The sequence below is a fragment of the Rousettus aegyptiacus genome, unplaced genomic scaffold, assembly GCF_014176215.1.
Source record: "Rousettus aegyptiacus isolate mRouAeg1 unplaced genomic scaffold, mRouAeg1.p scaffold_m13_p_4, whole genome shotgun sequence".
Lineage (NCBI taxonomy): Eukaryota > Metazoa > Chordata > Mammalia > Chiroptera > Pteropodidae > Rousettus > Rousettus aegyptiacus.
The window spans coordinates 50,946,005-50,966,715 of NW_023416307.1; the positions used below are offsets into that span (position 1 = coordinate 50,946,005).

Sequence of the window (20,711 nt, forward strand, 5' to 3'; positions counted from 1 at the left end):
AGCTATAATATGGGAACTCTTAAACTGTATTATAAGTGTTTAGAGTACAGGAAGTTTGCACGTACCAGATTGCCTCCAGTAGTAAAAAAAGGCACACCACATGGATGGGGGAGATGGGAAGTTGGGGAAGTCAGATTATGGATTGTTACCCATAAGGTAATATTTGTACCAACTCCAAAGAAAAAGTCTACTGTCAAGAGAATTTTTCGAGGGAGTGAATACCTCTCTGAGTAAACTATTTGAACTTTAATTTTAGCACTTCTGTGCTGAGCTTTAAGTAAGATGTTAAGAACTGTTCATCTAATTGTCATATAATTTGATATGTCCATCACTTAGCTAAATTAGCGCTTAAAAATTTAAAGTCCTTTTTTTATTTACAAAAAGATTTTTGAAATAAAATTTTTTATTTCAAAAATATTTTTCCAGCAAAGTAGGCCTTAAAATGAAAAGTCATTATATATGTAGAAGATAGCCTGTTATACTCCAGACAAATCAATAAAGACAGTAGAGTAGATTGTATGTAACATTCTCAAAACTAGAAGAGTTAATATGACCAATTCATATGTGCGTAGGGATCATTGCTGAGGCCCTCAATATTCATTTCTCTGTCAAAAGATTCGCTGGCTTTAAAGAGCTGTTTTGTCTATGTCCATATCACCCTGAACATACCCAATTTCATCTGATCTCAGAAGCTAAGCAGGGTCTGGCCTGGTTAGTACTTGGATGGGAGACCGCCTAGGACTGCCAGGGGCTGTAGGCTAAAAAAATAAAATAATAAAAAAATAAAATAAGTAAAAATAGCTGTTTCACTTTTATTGATAATTAATTTAAGGGGAAAAAATTGTTTGTTGAACCCAATAGTCATACAAAGGAAATACCAGTATGTGCTTCAGAATTATACTGTCAATATTGAAGGTGGTGAAGATGTCAAAAAACAGTATCATGGATTATGAAAAGCAGCCTGTTGTTATGATATTATATAATTGTTAATATATGAAATTTGACTCAAAAATCTTTAGCTTCTGAATATTGAAAAGGCTTAGAGTCAAATTTTGAGTGTATGACTAAAAGTGCTATATGTTTTGTAGATATGTATCTAATATTTTTTAGTAAAAAGAAGATATATATATAATAGAATATTTCTTTTTTCGTGAGAAGCAGTTCTTAAATTTATGATAGTTTATAGTTAAGGGTGTCTTGATATCAAGGAAATGCTAAATGAATGATAAATTACTTGATAAAATACTTTCTTAAAGTAGATGACTTTGAGAAATATACCTTCCTAGTAGTAGTATTGCAAAATCATGGTTCTTTATCTTAATTTGAACTAAACCATATAGATCATACATGCATGCACACACCCAATCGCATTTTGAATATACTATTGAATGTCAAAAGAACATTGTAAAACAGTGTATATAATGTGATTCCATAATTGTTTTAAAAATCTATCTATATACTTGAATGTGCTGAGGAAAAAGAAATAATTAATATTACTAATCATCCCAATTTACCCAGGACTACCCTTGACTACCCTTGTTTGAGCACTGAAAGTCTCATATCCTGGGAAACCCTCAGTCTTGGACAAACTGCAAGGACTGGTCACCCTAAAAATAAAGCAACCCAAATTGTCGATAGCAGTTCCCTTTGATAGTGGAATTAAGTGGAGATGGATTGTAAAACAAGAAATTTTCTTTTTTTCTTTATACATTTCTCTATTGTTTGGATATACACCTTTTACAATGAGTTTTTGTTACTTTTTTTATATACATACATAAATATAAAAGACATGTTTAAAGTGAACAACTTATTAGGAGCAGAATGGCTTCCCTGGGGAAGTGGAGTAAGGCATATAAAATCCCATGTTGAGATGGGTCTAGATTAGCTCATCTCCTTTCAGCATCTATCTGATCATGTTGAAAGTACCTAAAGTATCTAAATAATTGTTTTTTGTTAAGAAAATCCAGCATAGTTGTCACAGAAGTGAAAACTCCATAGAATAGAGGTGCATTTCAGTTTCATTGTATTGCTATTATGTTTGTTTAAAGCACTTTAACATTTGGTTCACATATGATATGAATGAGTAGCTAAAAAAACTAAATGTTTTTTGGATAAGTGAATATGAAGCTTCTCATATATGTCTTATACTTGTCTAAAGATTTTGTTTTTTTTCTGAGGAGAGTCCATGTCAGAAAAAAAGAGCAGTATCTTTAGTTATTTCTAATTTTTTGAAGGAAGTGAACTTTCCTTCAAAACTACCATATTGCAGTAATTCATTCCATGAATATTTGAGTGCCTAATGTTGCCAGCACACTAGGCAAACAAAATAGATATGTGTACCTGCCTCACAGAACTTATAAATTACACAGAGAGAAAGAAATTAGTTAAATATATTTAAAAATGAATAGGTGCTTGAAATGTGGTAAATACTTTGTAAAAACAAAAACAAAAAACCCAAAATAGAGTGCTGTAACATAAAAGAGAACCAAAGGGGAAACATAATTTATATCGATTGGGCAAAGAAGACCTCTTTGAAAAAGTGAAATTTTAGCTGTAACCTGAACATTGTTAGGCTTCAGCCAAATAAAGATGTAGAGAAATAGCTCGTGTTACGAAGAAGCCATTGTGTACCTCTTGCTGTTAGAAGCTGCTTCAGTGGACACCATGTTTGAGGATGAGCGCTTTGGGAAATGCATTGGACAGTCAGAGCTCTTTTAAACTAAATTCTGTAGGAAGTTCCTGAGGGGTTTTAAGCCTGACATGACATCCATTTTATATTTTAGAGGTCACTGGCAAAGTTTTGGTAAGTGAATTCACACTTTTTCTAAGTGTAAGTCTGTTTTCAAGTATCAAGAAAGTATTCTATAAGTTTTTATTTAAATAAGGCAAATGTTAATTTGTAAATAGGCAATCACAATTTAGTCTCTGATGTTGCTGTGGTAAAATGTTAAGGTAGGGGTGGGAGAAAGGACCTTGGGGTTCCTTACCATTGTCTGTTTGCCATAGCTTTTGAAAGACAAAGAGGCGCATGGTAGAACTGACTGAATTACTCTGGGTCACAGAGTACACTATTGCTACATGAAATAACATGTATGAATATCACAGACATAATGTTGAACGAAAGAAGTCAAACAGTCCATTTTGTATGGAATTTAAAAACAGGCAACAATAAAAGACAGCTTAGTGGTGTTTTTGAGGGGCCGCTGTTAAATGCCATAAAGTTGAGTATAGATTGGGAAGAGGCTCAAGGAAACCTTTCAGCGGTGCTGACATTGTTCCATAATTTATTAAAGCCAGCTCAGGTTCTGGGTGCAGAAGGAAATGGAAAATTCTGTAGATTCTAGAAGGTATATAATACAAAAGAAGATAGTGGAATGATAAAAATCTTTATGTGAATGAGGGCAGTGTTGAGGCAGGAGAAGGGGACTAGCAAGATGGAGATAAGAAGGTTCAACCTGAATGATTTGTTTCAGCAACCTGAATGATTTGTTTATTGTCCTATCATATATTTTGATTCCCTCTCTACTTGTGTGTCCCTGTGCTTGTAAATATAGTGAAATGCTGAAGTCAGATATGGATTTTGCAGGTAAAATAGCATTAGAATTTGAGCTTTTCAGTTCATTCCTCTTTTTGATATATATTGGCATTTTAAAAATTCACGCTAAAGTATAATTAAATGACATTTAATATTTAGCAAAGATTTTTTCAGATCTTGGGCAGTTTTTAATTGAAAGGTATAGGTTAGTAAATATCATAATACATATTGTTCTGGAATATAATAAAAAATTCAATGTCTATTTTGACAGGCCAGTAGCAGGATATGCTAACCTGTGTCCAAATATGATCTCTACCCAGCCTCAGGAGTTTATTGGGATGCTATCCACAGTGAAACATGAGATTATTCATGCCCTGGTAAATTTTACTGTTAACTGTTCTTCATGCCTTAATTTTCTGTTTATTGTATTCTCATTTGGATGTATACATTAAATTTTAAGATTACATAGCTTATTAGATTCATGTTCTATAAAACCTAGTTGGTTAGGCCTCTGCCAATAGAAAATTTATAGTGATTAGCATAGTGGCTAAATTGAGTTATTCTACCAAGAATAATTTAAAAAGTAAATCCATTAGGCAAATAAGATTTTTGAGAAAATAATTACATTTCTTCAGAAAAAGACTTAGTAATTTAGAAAAATTCACTTTTCTCTAAAATGACAACTGATATACTAATTATAGATTTTATCACCTACAGAGATCTCATTTCTAAAAATCTTGATGTGTTTAGGCTTTCTCAGTTTATATATGCTAACTGATTCAGAACTTCTTCCATTTTCCTAATTCATCCAAAATAGCGAACTTTTTCTGTATATCTAGGGAATTAAAGTTGCCTAAGAGCCTAGGAAATGCTCTGTTGATGCTACTCATGTATTTAAAAAGTAGATGGCAGTAAAATTAAGAGAGACACTAGATCACACAAGTCTAGGAGCGATTCTTCTTAACTCTACCACTAAAAGTCTTTGGGAAGTTGCGCAAATTATTTAGCCTTCGTAAGCCTCAGTTTCATCTATAAAATGAAGATAGTACATACTACAATGGATTTTTTTTCTTGAAGATTAAATAAGACAAAATATACAAAAAGCTTAATGCCATGCTGTACATAGTAAGGTATAATAAAATTAGTGGGTATTATTTATTAGTTTTATGTAGTGAGCCTTAATGTATGAGTTTGAAATGCAAGCCTTGGTCTTTAAATCAGCAAATATGTTGAATAACTCGGTGAAACCGGGGTAATCAGATAGCACATATATCTTTCAGATTAGAGATTCTAAAATGAATCACGTATTTTCCTTTTATTAAAGTAAGCTGAACCTACTAAATTTGGCGAAAGGCAGTCATCACTCTAACATTTTAAGCTTTAAGCTCTAAAATCTATGGATACTTGATAAGAGAACTAGAGAAAAATAACAGATTTTAAGTCTGCTTCATAGTGAACATGAATGCAGAGGTCCCAAACATGAGATAAATTATGAATAGACAATTCATAGAATAAAAAAAATCCAGTTGACCAAGAAATGTATGAGAAAGTATTCACACTTTAGCAATCAGGAAATCTCAAAGCAGGACACCATTGAACATAACAGCATGTGTGAGAATTACGTACATTGACTTCAAGGTAGTCGTTACCTCTGGGAACAGAAGAAGGAGAAAGGGTTTAGGTAATGAAGTGTCAGCAGGGTTTATTCTGTAGTGTTTTATTTCTTTTAAAAAAATCTGTAGAAAATTTGGCAAAACTAACATCTTAAGTCTTCTTGAAGAGGATACATAAGTTTCTATTAGAATTTTAGAACTTTTTTGTAAGTTTGAGTTATTTTAAAAATTGTAAAGTTAAATATAGCTATTAAATACAGTCATCCATGGTACTTTGAATACTAGATAATCCTGAGATAATTCTTCTTAGCAATTTTCTAGTTATTCAGGTTGAAAAAAAATGTGCATTTAGAATATTATAAAGGATGAGGCAAACCATACTATTTTAAGCTTTATATAATTTCAGCAATTTGTATATTAAAAACTGTTTAGATTTTCTTAGCTGACTCCACTAAGTATCCTTTGTATCTTCAGAGATTAAAAAAAGAAGAAGAAATATAGGAATAAAAGAATAATCGGGATTCCATTAATCATTTTGGCAAGACTTGAATGACACAGAGACCACAGTTATGTAAGCAAAGAAATTTGCAAATGAAATTGATTAAGTGGTCAATTATGATTGTTAGTTATTTGAATATAAGCTATAACATTCTCAATGTATAAAACATACATTAAAAAGTAGTTATAAAAGTGCTTTGTTTTAGTTATTAGATTAGGAAAGAAAATAAAGAAATCTCAGTAATGAAATAGGATATATCAAATGTCACCATTTTTTGGTCCATTTTCTCATATTTTGGAGGGGAGGGATATAAAATGGAAACTTGAATACCTTTATGTAAGGTATACATTATCTCATTGAAATTGAAGACTTCTTAAAATGTGATTATAAACATACAAATTTGCATTGTAAAATTATTTTAGGAATATGGGTGATTTTATACATTAACCTTACTAGCAAAAGAACCATATCTATTGTTTTGATATATATGTTTTTAGTCTTTTTTTCTTAAATGTACACACACACACATTTACACTCTTTTTTAAAAAATGTAGACATATATTAAATGTGGACTTTGGGATCAAAGACTTTGAATTTTTATGAGTGCTCATAGGCTCACACTTGATCACTCAGCTCCCTTACTCTAAACTGTATTGTTAATTGTTCTCAAGAGTAGCATTCCCTGGATACAGTTATAGAGTTTAGTAAGTTTATGTAAAGATCAACTGTGATAAACACATTCTTAAACAAATAAGTGCATTGTCCATACTACTACTAAAGAGTATCTTCACCATTACTTTTGGTTTCCTCACTTAAAATAACCTCAAATAATTGGAATTTAAAATTCATAAATATGGAACACTTTATTGTCCAATTCTAATATGAGAAGTTTCTGTGGAAGTACTGATGTGGCGTTTTTATGTGGTTATATCAGTGTTCTCTTTTGATAGCAGTATGTTATGTCTATAATCAGAATTGATATTTTTTACTTTAAGACACTCTGAACTTTTTCTTGTAGGGTTTTTCTGCTGGGCTGTTTGCATTCTACCATGATAAAGATGGAAATCCTCTAACTTCAAGATTTGCAGATGGTCTCCCACCTTTTAATTATAGGTATTTGTTATTTTTGTTTTTGTTCTCTTTTAAGAGGGTGCTAATACTAGTATCTGAGAATCATTGCATGTTAGGTGCTATAAATAACAGTGGCTTTATGGCTAGCCTAAGAAAATTGTAGCTATTAAAACAAGATAGGATATAACAAGAGGTCATTTAGTTTCACTTTTCATTTTATGGGTGAAGCAGTCGAGTTGCAAAAAGCTTAAGTGACAGTCCAAAGAGCCGGAACTCTCCTTGCTAGGCAGGGCTTTTTCTACCATATTGTAACTTGTATCACTTTACAGTATAGTAAGGCCATGGGAAAATAAGGGTCAGTTATATTTTGGTTTATTAATAATTATTGCCTCTGTACATGGAAATATTTACATGTAAATGGGTATTTAACACTGAATATTAGCTGTGATCTAGAAATTCAGAGCCTGAGATAATATCAAGAAACACTAAAAAAAATTATCAAGAATTTTATGTGGAATATCAGCCATAGAATTGTAACCATTTGCATGCATTCATATAAAAAGTACGTCTTTAAACTAAGAGCACATGTTCACAAAAAGACATATATAAGAATCTTGATGGCAGTTATTAATACCCCCAAAATGGAAACTACCCGAAGGTCCATTAATAGTAGAATAGATAAATAAATTGTGATATATTCCTATATATTTCTATAATTGAAAACTCCAAAGCACTAAAAAGAGTACAGTATTGCTGCATGCAATAACATGTATGAATATCACAGATATAATGTTGAGTAAAAGAAATCAAATAGTCCATTTTCTATGAAATTTAAAAATAGACAACAATAAAAGACAGCTTAGTGGTTTTTTTGGAGGGGCTGCTGTTAAATGCTTTAGTATAGATTGGGAAGAGGTGCAAGGAAACCTTTCCTAACTGCCCTCACCCTGCCCCCACACTCCCACCACCACTCTGGCCCAGGATGTCCATTCTGTAAGTGTTATTCTAAACAGCAGTCAGTTCATGCCAGTTTTGCTCAGACCTACGCCATAAAGAATACACAGAAGAAAAAGAAGAGACTCCTGAACCAAAACCCCTCAAACAGGAGTGGTTGAAACCACAACATGTCTGATCGTCACACTGTGAGGTCTTCTCGCCCAAATTGGGGGCTGATGTGTCCTGACTGTCCCATATTTTATTAGAGTAGTGGTATATGCATATAGAATAAAAAAGCTAATTAATCTTTATACTTAAAATTTGTTTACTTTATATATATTTTACTTCAGTTGCAAATATCTATTAAAATGGCTAGAATTAAATAAATATTAAAGCAGATAATACTTTATTTGTCATAATATTTTTTAGAGTACATGTGAAATGAATTTCTAATGTAGAAATAGATGTTTTCCTTCGTGGAGTGTGTTTGTTTTTTTGGTGGTATGGAAGAAGTCTGGTCTTTTCTGAGAGTTGTGGTCTTAGGGGAATATAAATATTGAGAGAGGCATCAACTACATAGTGATGTAGGTGATGAGAGAGGTACCCACACACAGGAACCATTGTTAAACTGATTATTTGTAGTGCTTTTTGCATTGAGGCTATTCCTTGAAAGCAAGAATTTTAGAGTATAAACGGAGATAATAGAGTAATGAGAATTCAGTTGTTAGACATATAAAGAGTTGGATTTGTCCCTATTCTATTTGGAATAACTGTTAATCTTCAAGTGTGGATGGTGAAGAGGATATTGATGTTATTAGTAAGGTACAAGGTATTTATTTTCTTGCTAGCTTTGTTCACTACTTATGTTTAAACATTGCCATGCCATGGAAAAGGATAAAAGGAACTAAGAATAAATTCTCTTTGGCATGGGTAGATGAAAGTGATACAACAAACAGAACAAAATGTTAATTGTAGAATTATGGTAGTGGATATTGGGTATACAGGTGTTCACTATATGGTTCTTTTAGCATTTTGTATGTTTCATAAATTTTTCCTAAAATAATGGTAGGGAAAAATAGCCTTTTTATATTCTATTTTATTGGTGAGAATGACAGATTTGTAAGGTCAATGGTAGAAGTGAACTAGGAAAAAGCCAGAAAAAATTATTTAAGTTATAGGTAAAAATCAAAATTGATGTTCATCATAATTTTCTGTAATAAACAAACAAATTGCTTTTGTAGTAGTGCTAGTATTTGGGCAAGATAGATTCTTTAAAGTGACATTGTTATTTTAAAATCTATGTTCACTATGAATTTTAATAAAAACTGCTTTTTTTTTTTTTTAAGTTGTGGCCGGCCATACTCCCATCAGGGATATATGAGTGCTTTTGTTATAACCTTACCAATACTGTATATTGTACCATATTAGATCTTTTTTTAGGCGTATCCGATTGGTAAAAGTTGGTGTCTTCTTATATTTCTAGGACTACTAGTAAGGTTTTAGCTGTTTACATTTTCTCTTTATACACTGCCTATTTTCTTAGTCCAGTCTTGGTTGCTTTTTCTTTTCTAATCACTTTCTAAGAGTTTTTTTTATAAATTAGGGATATTAATCCTTCTTGATGATTGTTGTAACTACTTTTTCCCATTTAACTATCTCTTTATCTCATTATCATATTTTTGCCATACTGTTTTTAAATTTTATATTAATCTATTTTTTTATTGCTTAAGAAAGTTTCTGTTCTCCAGATTATACAAATATCCTAAATTTTCTATAGTACATTATTATTTGAATGTTTTACATTCATAGCTTTACTCCATTTGAAATTTATTTTTGATTCGTATATTTTTGTTTTTTTATAAGATACATAAATTTTTATAATTGTTATAGCTTCTTGGTGGATTGACCTTTTTGTTATTATAAAATTTCCCCATAGTAGCAATTTTTCTCCTAAAGTCTATTTTGTCTGATAATAATGTAGCCGTTACAGCATTCTTTTGAGTATTGTTTAAATGGTATTTTTTTAAATCCTTTTTATGTTCAACTTGTATGTGCTTTAAGTCTGAGCTGACTCTCTTGTAGACATTCAATTTGATCGTACTTTTTTTTTTTTTTAATTGCCTCTTCCAAGTTAATTCCATACTGCCCCCTCTGGTGGCTGCCAGGTTGTTAGTTCTCACCATGACTGTGGGTTTTGTGTTTTCAAGGCTGCCACAGGGCTGGAGAGGAGGCATGGGGAAACACCACAAAGCTTACTGTTCCTACTGAGATTCATACATTTTTCTTAAATGCTTGTGGGATTGCTGCAAATCTTTGGTTAATTTCCAGAGTTCAAAAGTTGATTTGGCCAATTTTGGTACTTTTTTTCATTGCTTTCATGAAGCAGAGAATTTTCAGAGGTCTTTATTCTGCCATTTTTGCTGACTTCTGTCTAGAATTTATTTCTGTATATGGGATGAAATAGGGATTTGACTTTTTTCTTCCTAGATGAATAACTTGTTTCACAGCACAGTTAAGTAAATTATACTTCTCCACTAAAGTGACATATTTGGACTTGCTTTTGTTTTATCCAATAAATTTGTTAAAAGGAAGTAATTTATTGTCATCTTAGCCAAGTATTAGCTATGTAGACTCGAGCAAGTTACTTCAACTCTCTAAGCTTTTGTCTCTTTATCTGCAAAATAGTGATGATAATTTTATAAGGTTGTTGAAAAGATTAAATTAGAAAATATCAATACTTTGCATAGACTAGATATGTAGTAAGCTCAAAATATTTTAACTTCATTAATATCCATAAGCACTTTTACATTTAATATGATGAATTTGCAAAAGTGACTGTCTTCTTTAATTGCAGTCTTGGATTATATCAATGGAGTGATAAAGTAGTTCGAAAAGTAGAAAGATTATGGGATGTTCGAGATAATAAAATAGTTCCTCACACTGTGTATCTCCTAGTAACACCTCGTGTTGTCGTAAGTATTACTGAATTTATTGTCTCATGAGCCATCTGCTCTTTTCCTTCATTATGGTCCTTTCTTTACTAATCATTGTTTAATAACATTAAATTTTTAGAGCTGATAGGAGAAAAAATAATATAAAGACAGTACAATAAAGCCACAGGCCCAGAGAAATCTCAGGAAATGGAAATTTGGCAATGACTTTGCTGGTTTCCATTCTACCCGCTGTATTAAGCCAGTGCTCCTCTGTTTTGATACCTCTTAGGATTACTGGTACTATTTGCATAACTGCTGGTTACTTCATTTGGTGTCTCTATTAGTCAGAATTCTCCAGAGAAACAGAACTAACCGGATCTTTTGAGAAAGGGAGAGGGAGAGGGTTAATATAAAATGAATCATCACAGGGTTCCTTTCACACTCTTATGTAATGACAGAAACCTATTCTCCCTTTTTCTTTCCTTGAGTAAATACAGCTCTATCTCTGCCTTCTGAAATTTTACACTGATCTTGACATATTTCCCATACCTGGAAATCTCTAACTGAAGGACGGACAGAACCAAATGAGCAAAATTGTATTTTAACGAACAACTTATTTTTCCTACAAATATTGTATCCATAAGAGCAATTTATACCTATGTTAAAATCATTGTTGATACAAGAGTTACAAATGGCAGTCATACTTGTCTATAACTTTTTTGAAATATGTGCCTTAAAGTTAAAATCTTCAAATAGAAAAAATTTGAAAAGATATAGTAATTTATTTGCAAAGAAGAGTGTGAGAGTATTAACATATTTTATTTGACTATATTAAAAACACTATTTCTCTCTTCTCACCAAAAAAATTCTTTAATGTCTATCTTATTATATCTTGTGTAATAAAATAACTCTTTTATTTTAGTTATTTTATTACACAAGATATAATAAAATAGAATACATTATTTTATTGTACTTTTATAATATTGTATACATTATTTTATTGTACTTTTCTAAGATTTATATTTTTTTCTGATTCTTAGGATGAAGCACGAAAACATTTTAACTGTCCAATTCTGGAGGGAATGGAACTTGAAAATCAAGGTGGTATGGGCACTGAGCTCAACCATTGGGAAAAACGGTTATTAGAGGTCAGTTTATTTTAAAATTCTACTAGATGTATTTTTTCTTTAATAAAAGTAATTCTTATTTATGGTAAAGTTATTTAAACAGTTATTTAAGTCATTCGTCCCCTTTAGCTTTTCAAATCCACTTTCCTGATGTAATCACTATTTAAGTTTTTATATATCCTTCCAAAAGTTATATACATATGTAGAGACGCACACAGTAACACACATTTTTAAAAAAATAGGTTCGTAAATTTATGCAACTTTCTTCACTTAATGATATATCTTAAACATTTTTCCAAGATAGTACAAATGCTTCTGCTGTAATGCAATGTGTGCTTTCCTAAAAAACCTCTTTCTTCAAAATTGAACACTAAAAATAACAACACTTGTGGAAAAAACAAATATCAGAGCACTAACAAAAACAATACTCATAATACAAGTACTAGGTTGATTTAAAAAGACATGATACTTCCAATAAATAAACTATGTTTACTCCAGTATTTCTTTACATTTAACAACAATAACAAAAAGTAATGATAGCTGGATGGGAGACTATAAATCTGAATAATGGAGAAAAAGAGTAAAATGTACACAAATTAGAGAGAACCAAGAAGTGAGCAATTGCAAGACAGAACCTCTGGCCATACCAAGCCAGTGGGAGAGCGTGGGATAAGTGGACACGGAGCAGTGCACTGTGCACACAGCTTTTCTTTGTCACTGTGAGTGCTTGTCTTAGTGTGTGCTGCATTTAGCTGCTCTTGTTCCATTATATAAAACAGTGACATCCAGGGAAAAATCATTATGAACCAACATGAGTCCTTGTTTCCTTATTTACCAGTCTCTCATGACCGCATTCATATGGAAACACATGCTTTAGCAAAATAGACTGTATATTGGATCTACTCATTTTTTAACAGCTACACAGTATTATATGAATGTTACCAACATTCCTGTGTTAATGAACAATTGTGTTAAATTTTTTATTTAAAAAATATTGTAATGAGTATTGTGATGAGCAACATATTTATATCTGTAGTGCCTTCTAGAAATGTTGTTTTAGTGGTGGTTCTTAGGTTCAATTAAACAGTCAAACTAACAATACCTAAAGTGGTCACACTGAAAAACATTCATTTAGAAGGATACAAAAAAGAAAGCACAGCTTGTTCCACACAGCAGTTCAGGAGCTATTATTTGTGCCTCCTTACCCCTCCAGCTCAAATACAGTAGTACAAGACCAGTACAAATGGGTGTAAGAATCACCCTGGCTTAGAAGTATCATGTCCCACATAAGAACCAATATCTTTTTTAATAGTTCCAGGGACTTGACTTCCAGATCTCTATAAGGGACATACCTATAAGAGTCACTGCACATAGAGAAATCCCAGACTGTGGCTTACCAACAGGTATTCTTGTTCATTTGTAGTAATCCCCAGTTCAGAGGCATATCAGGAGGTCTTTTTCCCTATGTACTGTTGCTTGGTAACACAGTCGACATTCCAACTTTGTTAGGTTTCCAGGGGAGCAGAACTAGAAAGTTAACTCAAGGTCAGATTTGTGTACATAGAAAGAGAGAAAGGGTAAATTCCTAGAAGTGGAATTTCTAGGTCAAAGGGGGTATGTGTCTGTCTGTATGTGTGAGTTATTTTTAGAAATCTGTTTGGCTTCTTTGATCATTGTAGCTTACATATATCATGACCCAAGTTAGCAAAAGTATGAAAAGAGATTAATGCTTGTGCTGACTGTTCTTATCTAGGTGATCACAAAGTAACAGTGATGGAAATTTATGAAAGATACACTTATTTCTCCCACGGGAATTTTAGATTTTATATTTTCCTTAAGCAGTTTTCTCAAGCAATTTCCTTTAGAAAGCTGTAGATTGGCAAGAAATGAAAACTTACTTTTCAGTAGAACTATTTTTTTAAAAGATGATATTAAAGTACTCGAGATGACCATTTAATATTTAACATAAGTATTTAAAGAATAATCAAATGTTGTGCAAATCTGGGTATGCTTTCTTAAGAGGCAGTGAAGTCCCTACCATTAGGTGACCTACTGGTAGGAATTTTATGGTAGGGATTAAAACATTGGGTAGATAGTAGACCTTGATGATATTTTAGGGTTCTCCTGCAAATCCTTTGATCCTATGATTCTGTGTTACTTGTTTTGGATATTAATGTGTATTTCTATGATCATAAGGGTTATGAAAACATTCCATGTAATTCAGGTAAGTATTCCCCTATGCCCCATTATCTGGACATCTTTCTCAACTACCCCCCTTTACTTTGCCTAGATACTGGAATATTTTTATACTATTTCTGTTTTCATATATTTATCTTCATTTTCATCACAGAGTTCTAAATGCTGGTCGTCTGCCATTTAAGAAAAATTGTACACAATATATACATTTGAGGCAGAAAGTAGATTTTACTTTAAGCTCCAGTCTTGTCATTTTAAAGAAGACTTATGGATTTCACTATTTTAAGTAAATATGTTTCATTAGCTTCTCACACTTGAGGTAATTTAAATATAAATCAAAGTAATCCCAGAAATTATTGGGAGTTGCAAGGAGTTCAGTTTTCTAATTAAAACCTATTGGTGATTTTCAGAATGAAGCAATGACTGGTTCTCACACCCAGAACCGAGTCCTCTCTCGAATCACTCTGGCATTAATGGAGGACACTGGGTAAGACAAATATGAGATTACTTATTATATGAATTGTTTATTAAAATTAAATGAATATTAAGATTAATATTAAGGTCAAGATGAAATGAATATTAGCTTAAGAAAATATGGACATTTTACACTGAAGTAAAACATTCTTTGAATTTTGTACAGTTAGCTATTCATTGGCTGTAACAACTACATTCATTCATTCAATAAATATTTGAAGCCCTGAGGTATAGTAATGAATAGAACGAAAATCCTGGTGTTATGAGATTTATTTTCCAATAAGTAGAAATTATGCTAATATGAAGGAAAGGCTAAACAATTTTTAAAATCATGAATGAAATCGGTAATGTATAGATTCCTGGTTTTTAAAGCAGTAGAACTTTCTGGTAAAGGAATAGAATACTATTTTTAAATGACTCCAATGGTAGTCTTTTCTTTGTTGACTCCTGAGTCCTTTTGACAAGACTGCTTAGTTTTTGAGAGCTTCCTTGCTCTCTGGTATCACAGGATGTATCAGGATGATCAGCACATTGTCTATACTAAATCTAGGCATCAGCCAGTCTTCCAAGGAGCACTGGTTCCTTTTAATGGTTTTTAGGAACTACAGCCTAAGCACTTTGTTCATTGTTACTCAGTTGCCATTGTTTGTCCTACTTTACAGTTGACTAAGTTAGAAAATTCATATATTCGAAAGGGAAAAAAGACGTTTAACTCTTACCCTTTTATCCCTGAATAAGCAATTGCCAGCAGAAGTGTTCCTGCTGCTCTGCTTAACAACCTATTTATAGCCCTTTTTAAAACAATGCCAGTTTTTTAAAGATACCAGTAGGATTAGAAACACTGTGGAGTGTGTGAGTCACTAATGAAATCATGACAGTGGTGAATTTTAAAGCATATTTTGCTTTTTCTCAGGCAACACAAAAGCAACATGGACCATACATTTCTAAATTTCTGGCAATATTTTATAATCAAAGACATAGAAATTAATTTTCAAAAATCTGTATGACTTTAGCTTAACTGAGTTGCTTCTCCCAGTAAAATACAGCATGATTTATTCATACAGAAACCTGAGAATCATCCTTGACAGCTTCTTCTCTCCACGTCTCACATTGAATCAATCATAAATCTGGCTTGATTTGTAGCTCCTCAGTATCCTTGGAGTCTCTACTTTTTTGGTCACCACTTCTTTATCAAGGCTACCATTATCTTTTGCGTGGATTACTATAGTAGATTTTTAATTCTGTCTCCCTCCATCTTAAATGGTCCTTTCTACTGCCCAAAGGCCTTCACACATTCTACACAAGTGTCTTTTTGTAGTCGTTTAAGCATAATATCTCCCACAGTAAGTAATACATCATGACCAAAGTACTCACATATATGTATAGTGATTAAGAGCAAATACATGATACATTATACATTTGCCCGAACCCATGGAATGTGCAGCACCAAGAGTGAACCCTAACATAAACTGTGGACTTTGGGTGATGATGATGTATCAGCGTAGGTTCATTGATTGTTCTGTTTCTTTGACCTTTATTCCCTTGTCTTACACCTTAACCACTTTCTACTTGTGACTGTTGTCATCTTTGGAAATTACAATAGAAATGTTTGTTTTGTTTTTTTCAAATATGAAAGTACCCTCACCATAAAGCTGAGGTTTTCTAGTGCCTGCTCTAGTGATCATGTGCAGCAATCCCTGTGTAGTGAAGAGTTTCTTTGTAATGTTTATTTTTGGGGCCGATCACCAAAATCCTTTTTAAGGTCCTAGTTTGCTCATTGTTGAGATTTATCATTAGTATGCTGGAATTGTTTTTTAAATGACAGTAATAAAAATGCTTTGTTTGAATTATTTCTGCAGCTGGTATAAAGCTAATTATAGCATGGCTGAGAAGTTAGACTGGGGCCGAGGAATGGGCTGTGACTTTGTCAGGAAGAGCTGTAAATTCTGGATTGATCAGCAGAGAAAAAAGTAAGAATATATTTCCTCTAATGCCTTTGATAACACAATTTATTTCTGATTTTGTTCTTTATCTAGAGCCTATTTTCAGTTTCAAAACACATAGAAAGCCATATGGTGCTTGTTGATAATATAGTAAGTAGCTGCAGTATTGTTTTAAATCATAAACTAAAAAAAATCTCCAGCATGGGAGCCAGAGCCATAAAGCATTTCTGTTTAGGTTGTAATTCATAAATACATGTACTGCAAAAATTTTTCATATGCCATTATTCTTATTTTCTTCAGAAAATGCACTCAAATATAGATACAACTGTTGATTCAGTATCAAAAATGAAGGTATTAGGAAGAATATCATATCTGGATGAATATCATGTTCACCTAGCAAGCTCTTTTTAAAATAAAATCTCCAATTTGGGGGGATATGCACACACATACACACATTTATGTTATATATTATAAATATATATTTTTAACCCTTTATTTCGAGATAATTGGAGATTCACATGCTATTGTAAAAATATAAATACAGAGATCATATATATACTTTATCCAATTTCCTTGATTGATAACATGTTACAAAATTATAATACAATATCCCAACCAGGATATTGCTACTGGTACAGTCAGAACATCTGGATCACTACAAGGATTCTTTTTGTTTCCCTTTTTTAGCCACACTTACTCCTCTCCTAGCTCAGTCCCTCCTTACCTCCTGAAAACCAGTAGTTGCCTTCGTTTCTGTAATTTTGTCCCTTCAAGAATGTTATATAAATGGATTCATACTGCATATAATGAATCCCTATATATTGTATTTATTATAATGAGTGAAAAATTATAATAAATGAAAAAAAATCCTTTGATTCTTTCTTCTCTCTTTTTTTTTTACCATTTGCTAGAGGTTTATCAATTTTACTAGTCTTTTTAAAGAACCATATTTTTGTTTCATTGATGTCTTGTTTTTCTGTTTTCAAATACATTGATTTCTGCTTTCATTTTTATTATAGCCTTTCTTTTGCTTGTTCTCAGTTTATTCTTTCTCTAGATTCTTAATTATTGATTTTAGATGTTATGTTATTCTGATGTATATATTTAGTGATATAAATTTCCTTCTCAGCATTTCTTTAGCTATGTCCCACAAATTCCAATAGTTGTACTTTTATTTCCATTGATGTCTTAAGTCTGCTTGAGCTGTCATAACAAAATACAGACTGGGTGGCTTAATCAACAGAAATTATTTTCTTGTGATTTTGGAGACTGCAAAGTCTAAGATCAAGGTGCCTACTAATTTGGTTTCTGATGAGAGTTCTCTTTCTGTCTTGTAGACAGCTGCCTTCTCACTGTGTCCTCACATAGCAGAGTGTGCACTCTGGTTTCTCTTCTTCTTGGAATAAAGACACTGGTCCTGTCAGATTAGGGCCCCACTCTTATGGCAGTGTTGCTGTAGAATTTGTAAGCCATGAATCTTGAACAACTCTAACTTTGGAATTTTTTAAATCCGTATATTTTAACCTCTGTATTACTTTTTATTAATTTAGACAAAACTCATTTTTACTTAATTTAAAGTGAGTATTATATACTGTTTTATTTTAGAGAAAAAGGAAATGAATTTCATGGTATTGAGAAAGCACCTTAATAAGAACTACTGATCATACTCATTAGAAACATTATCATATAAAATTGCCTTATTGAAGATTTTATAAAAATGGTATTTACAGTTAAATTACATTTATTGAGTAACTTATGTGTACTAGGCACTGAGTGCTTTACAGTTGAAGCTTAGGAAAGTTAAGTAAACACCAAATTAAGATAGTATTTGAAACCAAGCCTGTGTAATGACTTCAGTTCCTTTGCTTTCTTATTAAACTATGCTTCTTCAAGTTTACCAAAGACTGGTAGGTATTTCATACATTTTATTTCAAGAAGCTATAATTTCCTAGAGATGTTTTATTGCTCTACTATGTAAAGTTAAATGAGACAATTACTGATCTTCCTTCAAATAAGAAATCTAAGCTACGCTTTTTTTTTTTAACAAGCATGTAGTAGAAGAGGAAAAATACCAGTGATCTTATCACAATTTGGCAGATCAGTCTTAATAGGATTTATGTTGTTTAGGAATATTGGAATTTCATTTACAACATTACTATTATGGTATTAATATAACTTGTGATTTTCAATAAGATGACGATCAATTATATGTTTGTTTGAAGGTATTTTGACAAGACAGTGCAACAGATTCTGATGTCTTTGGAGAATTACAGGATCCCTTTTACCAAGTTGTACTTCCAAGATTAGATTTAATACAGTAAAGGATAAATTGTAACAATTAGGAAAATTCACACAATCTTCGTTTTGCACAGGATAAAAAAGATTGTCTTGTGAATGTTTTCAGTTTACTAAATTATCAGATAGGATTCCTTGAGCTAGGTTATGGCACAGGAAGTGTTTCATTCTTTGTAGCTGCAGGACAGAGGGGACATCATCTTCATCTGCTTCTGCAACTTCATTTGTTAGTTATGAAGGTTTGTGTTTTAGGCAGGATCTGGAATTCCATTTTTTGTCATAAAAATACAAATTAGGTCTTCAAACTCCATTTTACTGGTAAAAGCAGAAAAAGAAATAGAATTTTACTTAACAGTGAAATAATGTTATAATGCATCTAGCATTAATCTTTCACATCTACATTAAGCATTCCTTTTACCCTTTGAAAAATAAGTTTGTAACTTGATTTGGCAAAGTTTTAAGCTATTAAAACATATTGAAATTATAATGGAAAAGTTAAATTCTAGAGTAGACTTGTAATGTTTATCTTTGTGTGCAGGAGACAGATGCTGAGTCCTTACTGTGATACTCTCAGAAGTAATCCACTGCAGTTAACATGCAGACAGGACCAGAGAGCAGTTGCAGTGTGTAATTTGCAGAAGTTTCCAAAACCTTTGCCTCGAGAGTACCAGGTAACACTTGTTTGGGGTACAGTTTTAGGAATTAACATTCTAAAAAGAGGTTTCCATTTTGAATTAAAAGAGTGAATTCTCTTAAGTTTTTCAATTTATAAGGCCTCATTTTTTTTTCTTTAAGTCAGAAAAAAACTGAGAAGTCCTCCATTTCTTTATAACTAATGTGGCGATTGATAGCAATTAATTCATATCTAGCAATGCCTTGTAGAAATTGTAAGAGGCATTTAGGATATTTCTTTTGACCTAAATATTTTTAAACTGCTTTTCTTTTCTAATTGTTTCCAAAGTCTTTGTCTTGACTGGACAAAAAAGTTGTGGTACGTATATACAGTAGAATACTACTACTCAGCCATAAAGGAAAAAAAAAATCTTATTATTTGCAACAACATGAATGGACCTAGAAGGTATTAGGCTAAGTGAAATAAGTCAGATAAAGACAAATATCATATGATTTCACTTTTATGTAGAATCTAAGGAACAAAATAAATGAACAAACAAAATGAAAACAGATTCATAGAAACTGATGATTGCCAGATGGGAGAGGGGGTTAGGGAACTGAGTATAAAAGGTGAAGGATTAAGAAGTACAAATTGGTAGTTACAAAATACTCATGGGATTCGAAGTACTATATGCAGAATATAGTCAATATTGTAATAACTATGTATAGTACCAGGTGGGTACTCGACTGACCGGGGAGGTCACTTGGTAAATTAGATAAATGTCTAACTTCTATGCTGTACACCTGAAACTAATATAGAATAATATTGAATATCGACTAAATTGAAAATAATAATAATAAAAAACAAAATCTGTCTTAAATTTCTTCTAATTTATAAAGAAAACAAGGTTCTTTAAAGAAAGTAACTGAGATGCTCTAATCCAATTAATTGGAAGGCTTGGAAGTTCTGCTTTAGGAAAGATTTGACTATGGGATTTAAAAGGTGAAGGAATGGTCCTACATGTTCAGTCTGAATCTCTGATTTGACCTTTTGTTGCCGTGGCTATCACTAAAAAGCCTCAGCTCTGCCTCCTATATCAAAGGACCCTTTAGCCAGAAATGATAACTCAGAAAGAAGGTAACTTAAAATGTTGCTGCTAAATTTTGAGCTTCCTATTATGTTTATGACCTTGCTGAGTCTTCAGATACCATAAGATGGCAATTGTATTTCTAGGCATAGTAATATAATTCAAGAAATTGGTATAAAATGTGAAATATTTAAGATTTATCTGGTACCTTACTCCTTTCATGTTCAGAGTATTGTATGTATACGGTCCCTTTTATTTTCTCACAGTGTTATTTTTTGAATTTGTCAAAACAACATATGAATTAAGTCTCCTGAAAACACTTGAAGTACAGTATATTTACAGTCTTTATGCATTAGTTTTGTGTCTTGCCAACTCTTAAAAGTCTTCCA

General features: G+C 32.1%; 1 protein-coding gene and 1 pseudogene across 3 annotated transcripts in view; both read left to right on the forward strand.

Moving 5' to 3' along the window:
- The window catches only part of LMLN (leishmanolysin like peptidase), a 63,328-nt gene that overhangs the window by 10,190 nt on the left and 32,427 nt on the right, over positions 1-20,711 (forward strand). For all 3 annotated transcript variants that reach the window (XM_016135204.2, XM_016135202.2, XM_016135203.2), the window contains exons 7-13: positions 3,807-3,912; positions 6,666-6,760; positions 10,509-10,626; positions 11,628-11,735; positions 14,321-14,397; positions 16,244-16,354; positions 19,161-19,293. In XM_016135204.2, the coding sequence (XP_015990690.2) occupies positions 3,807-3,912; positions 6,666-6,760; positions 10,509-10,626; positions 11,628-11,735; positions 14,321-14,397; positions 16,244-16,354; positions 19,161-19,293 (748 nt within the window). The remainder of the gene's footprint in view (positions 1-3,806; positions 3,913-6,665; positions 6,761-10,508; positions 10,627-11,627; positions 11,736-14,320; positions 14,398-16,243; positions 16,355-19,160; positions 19,294-20,711) is intronic.
- On the forward strand, positions 642-760 carry LOC118602066 (annotated as a pseudogene).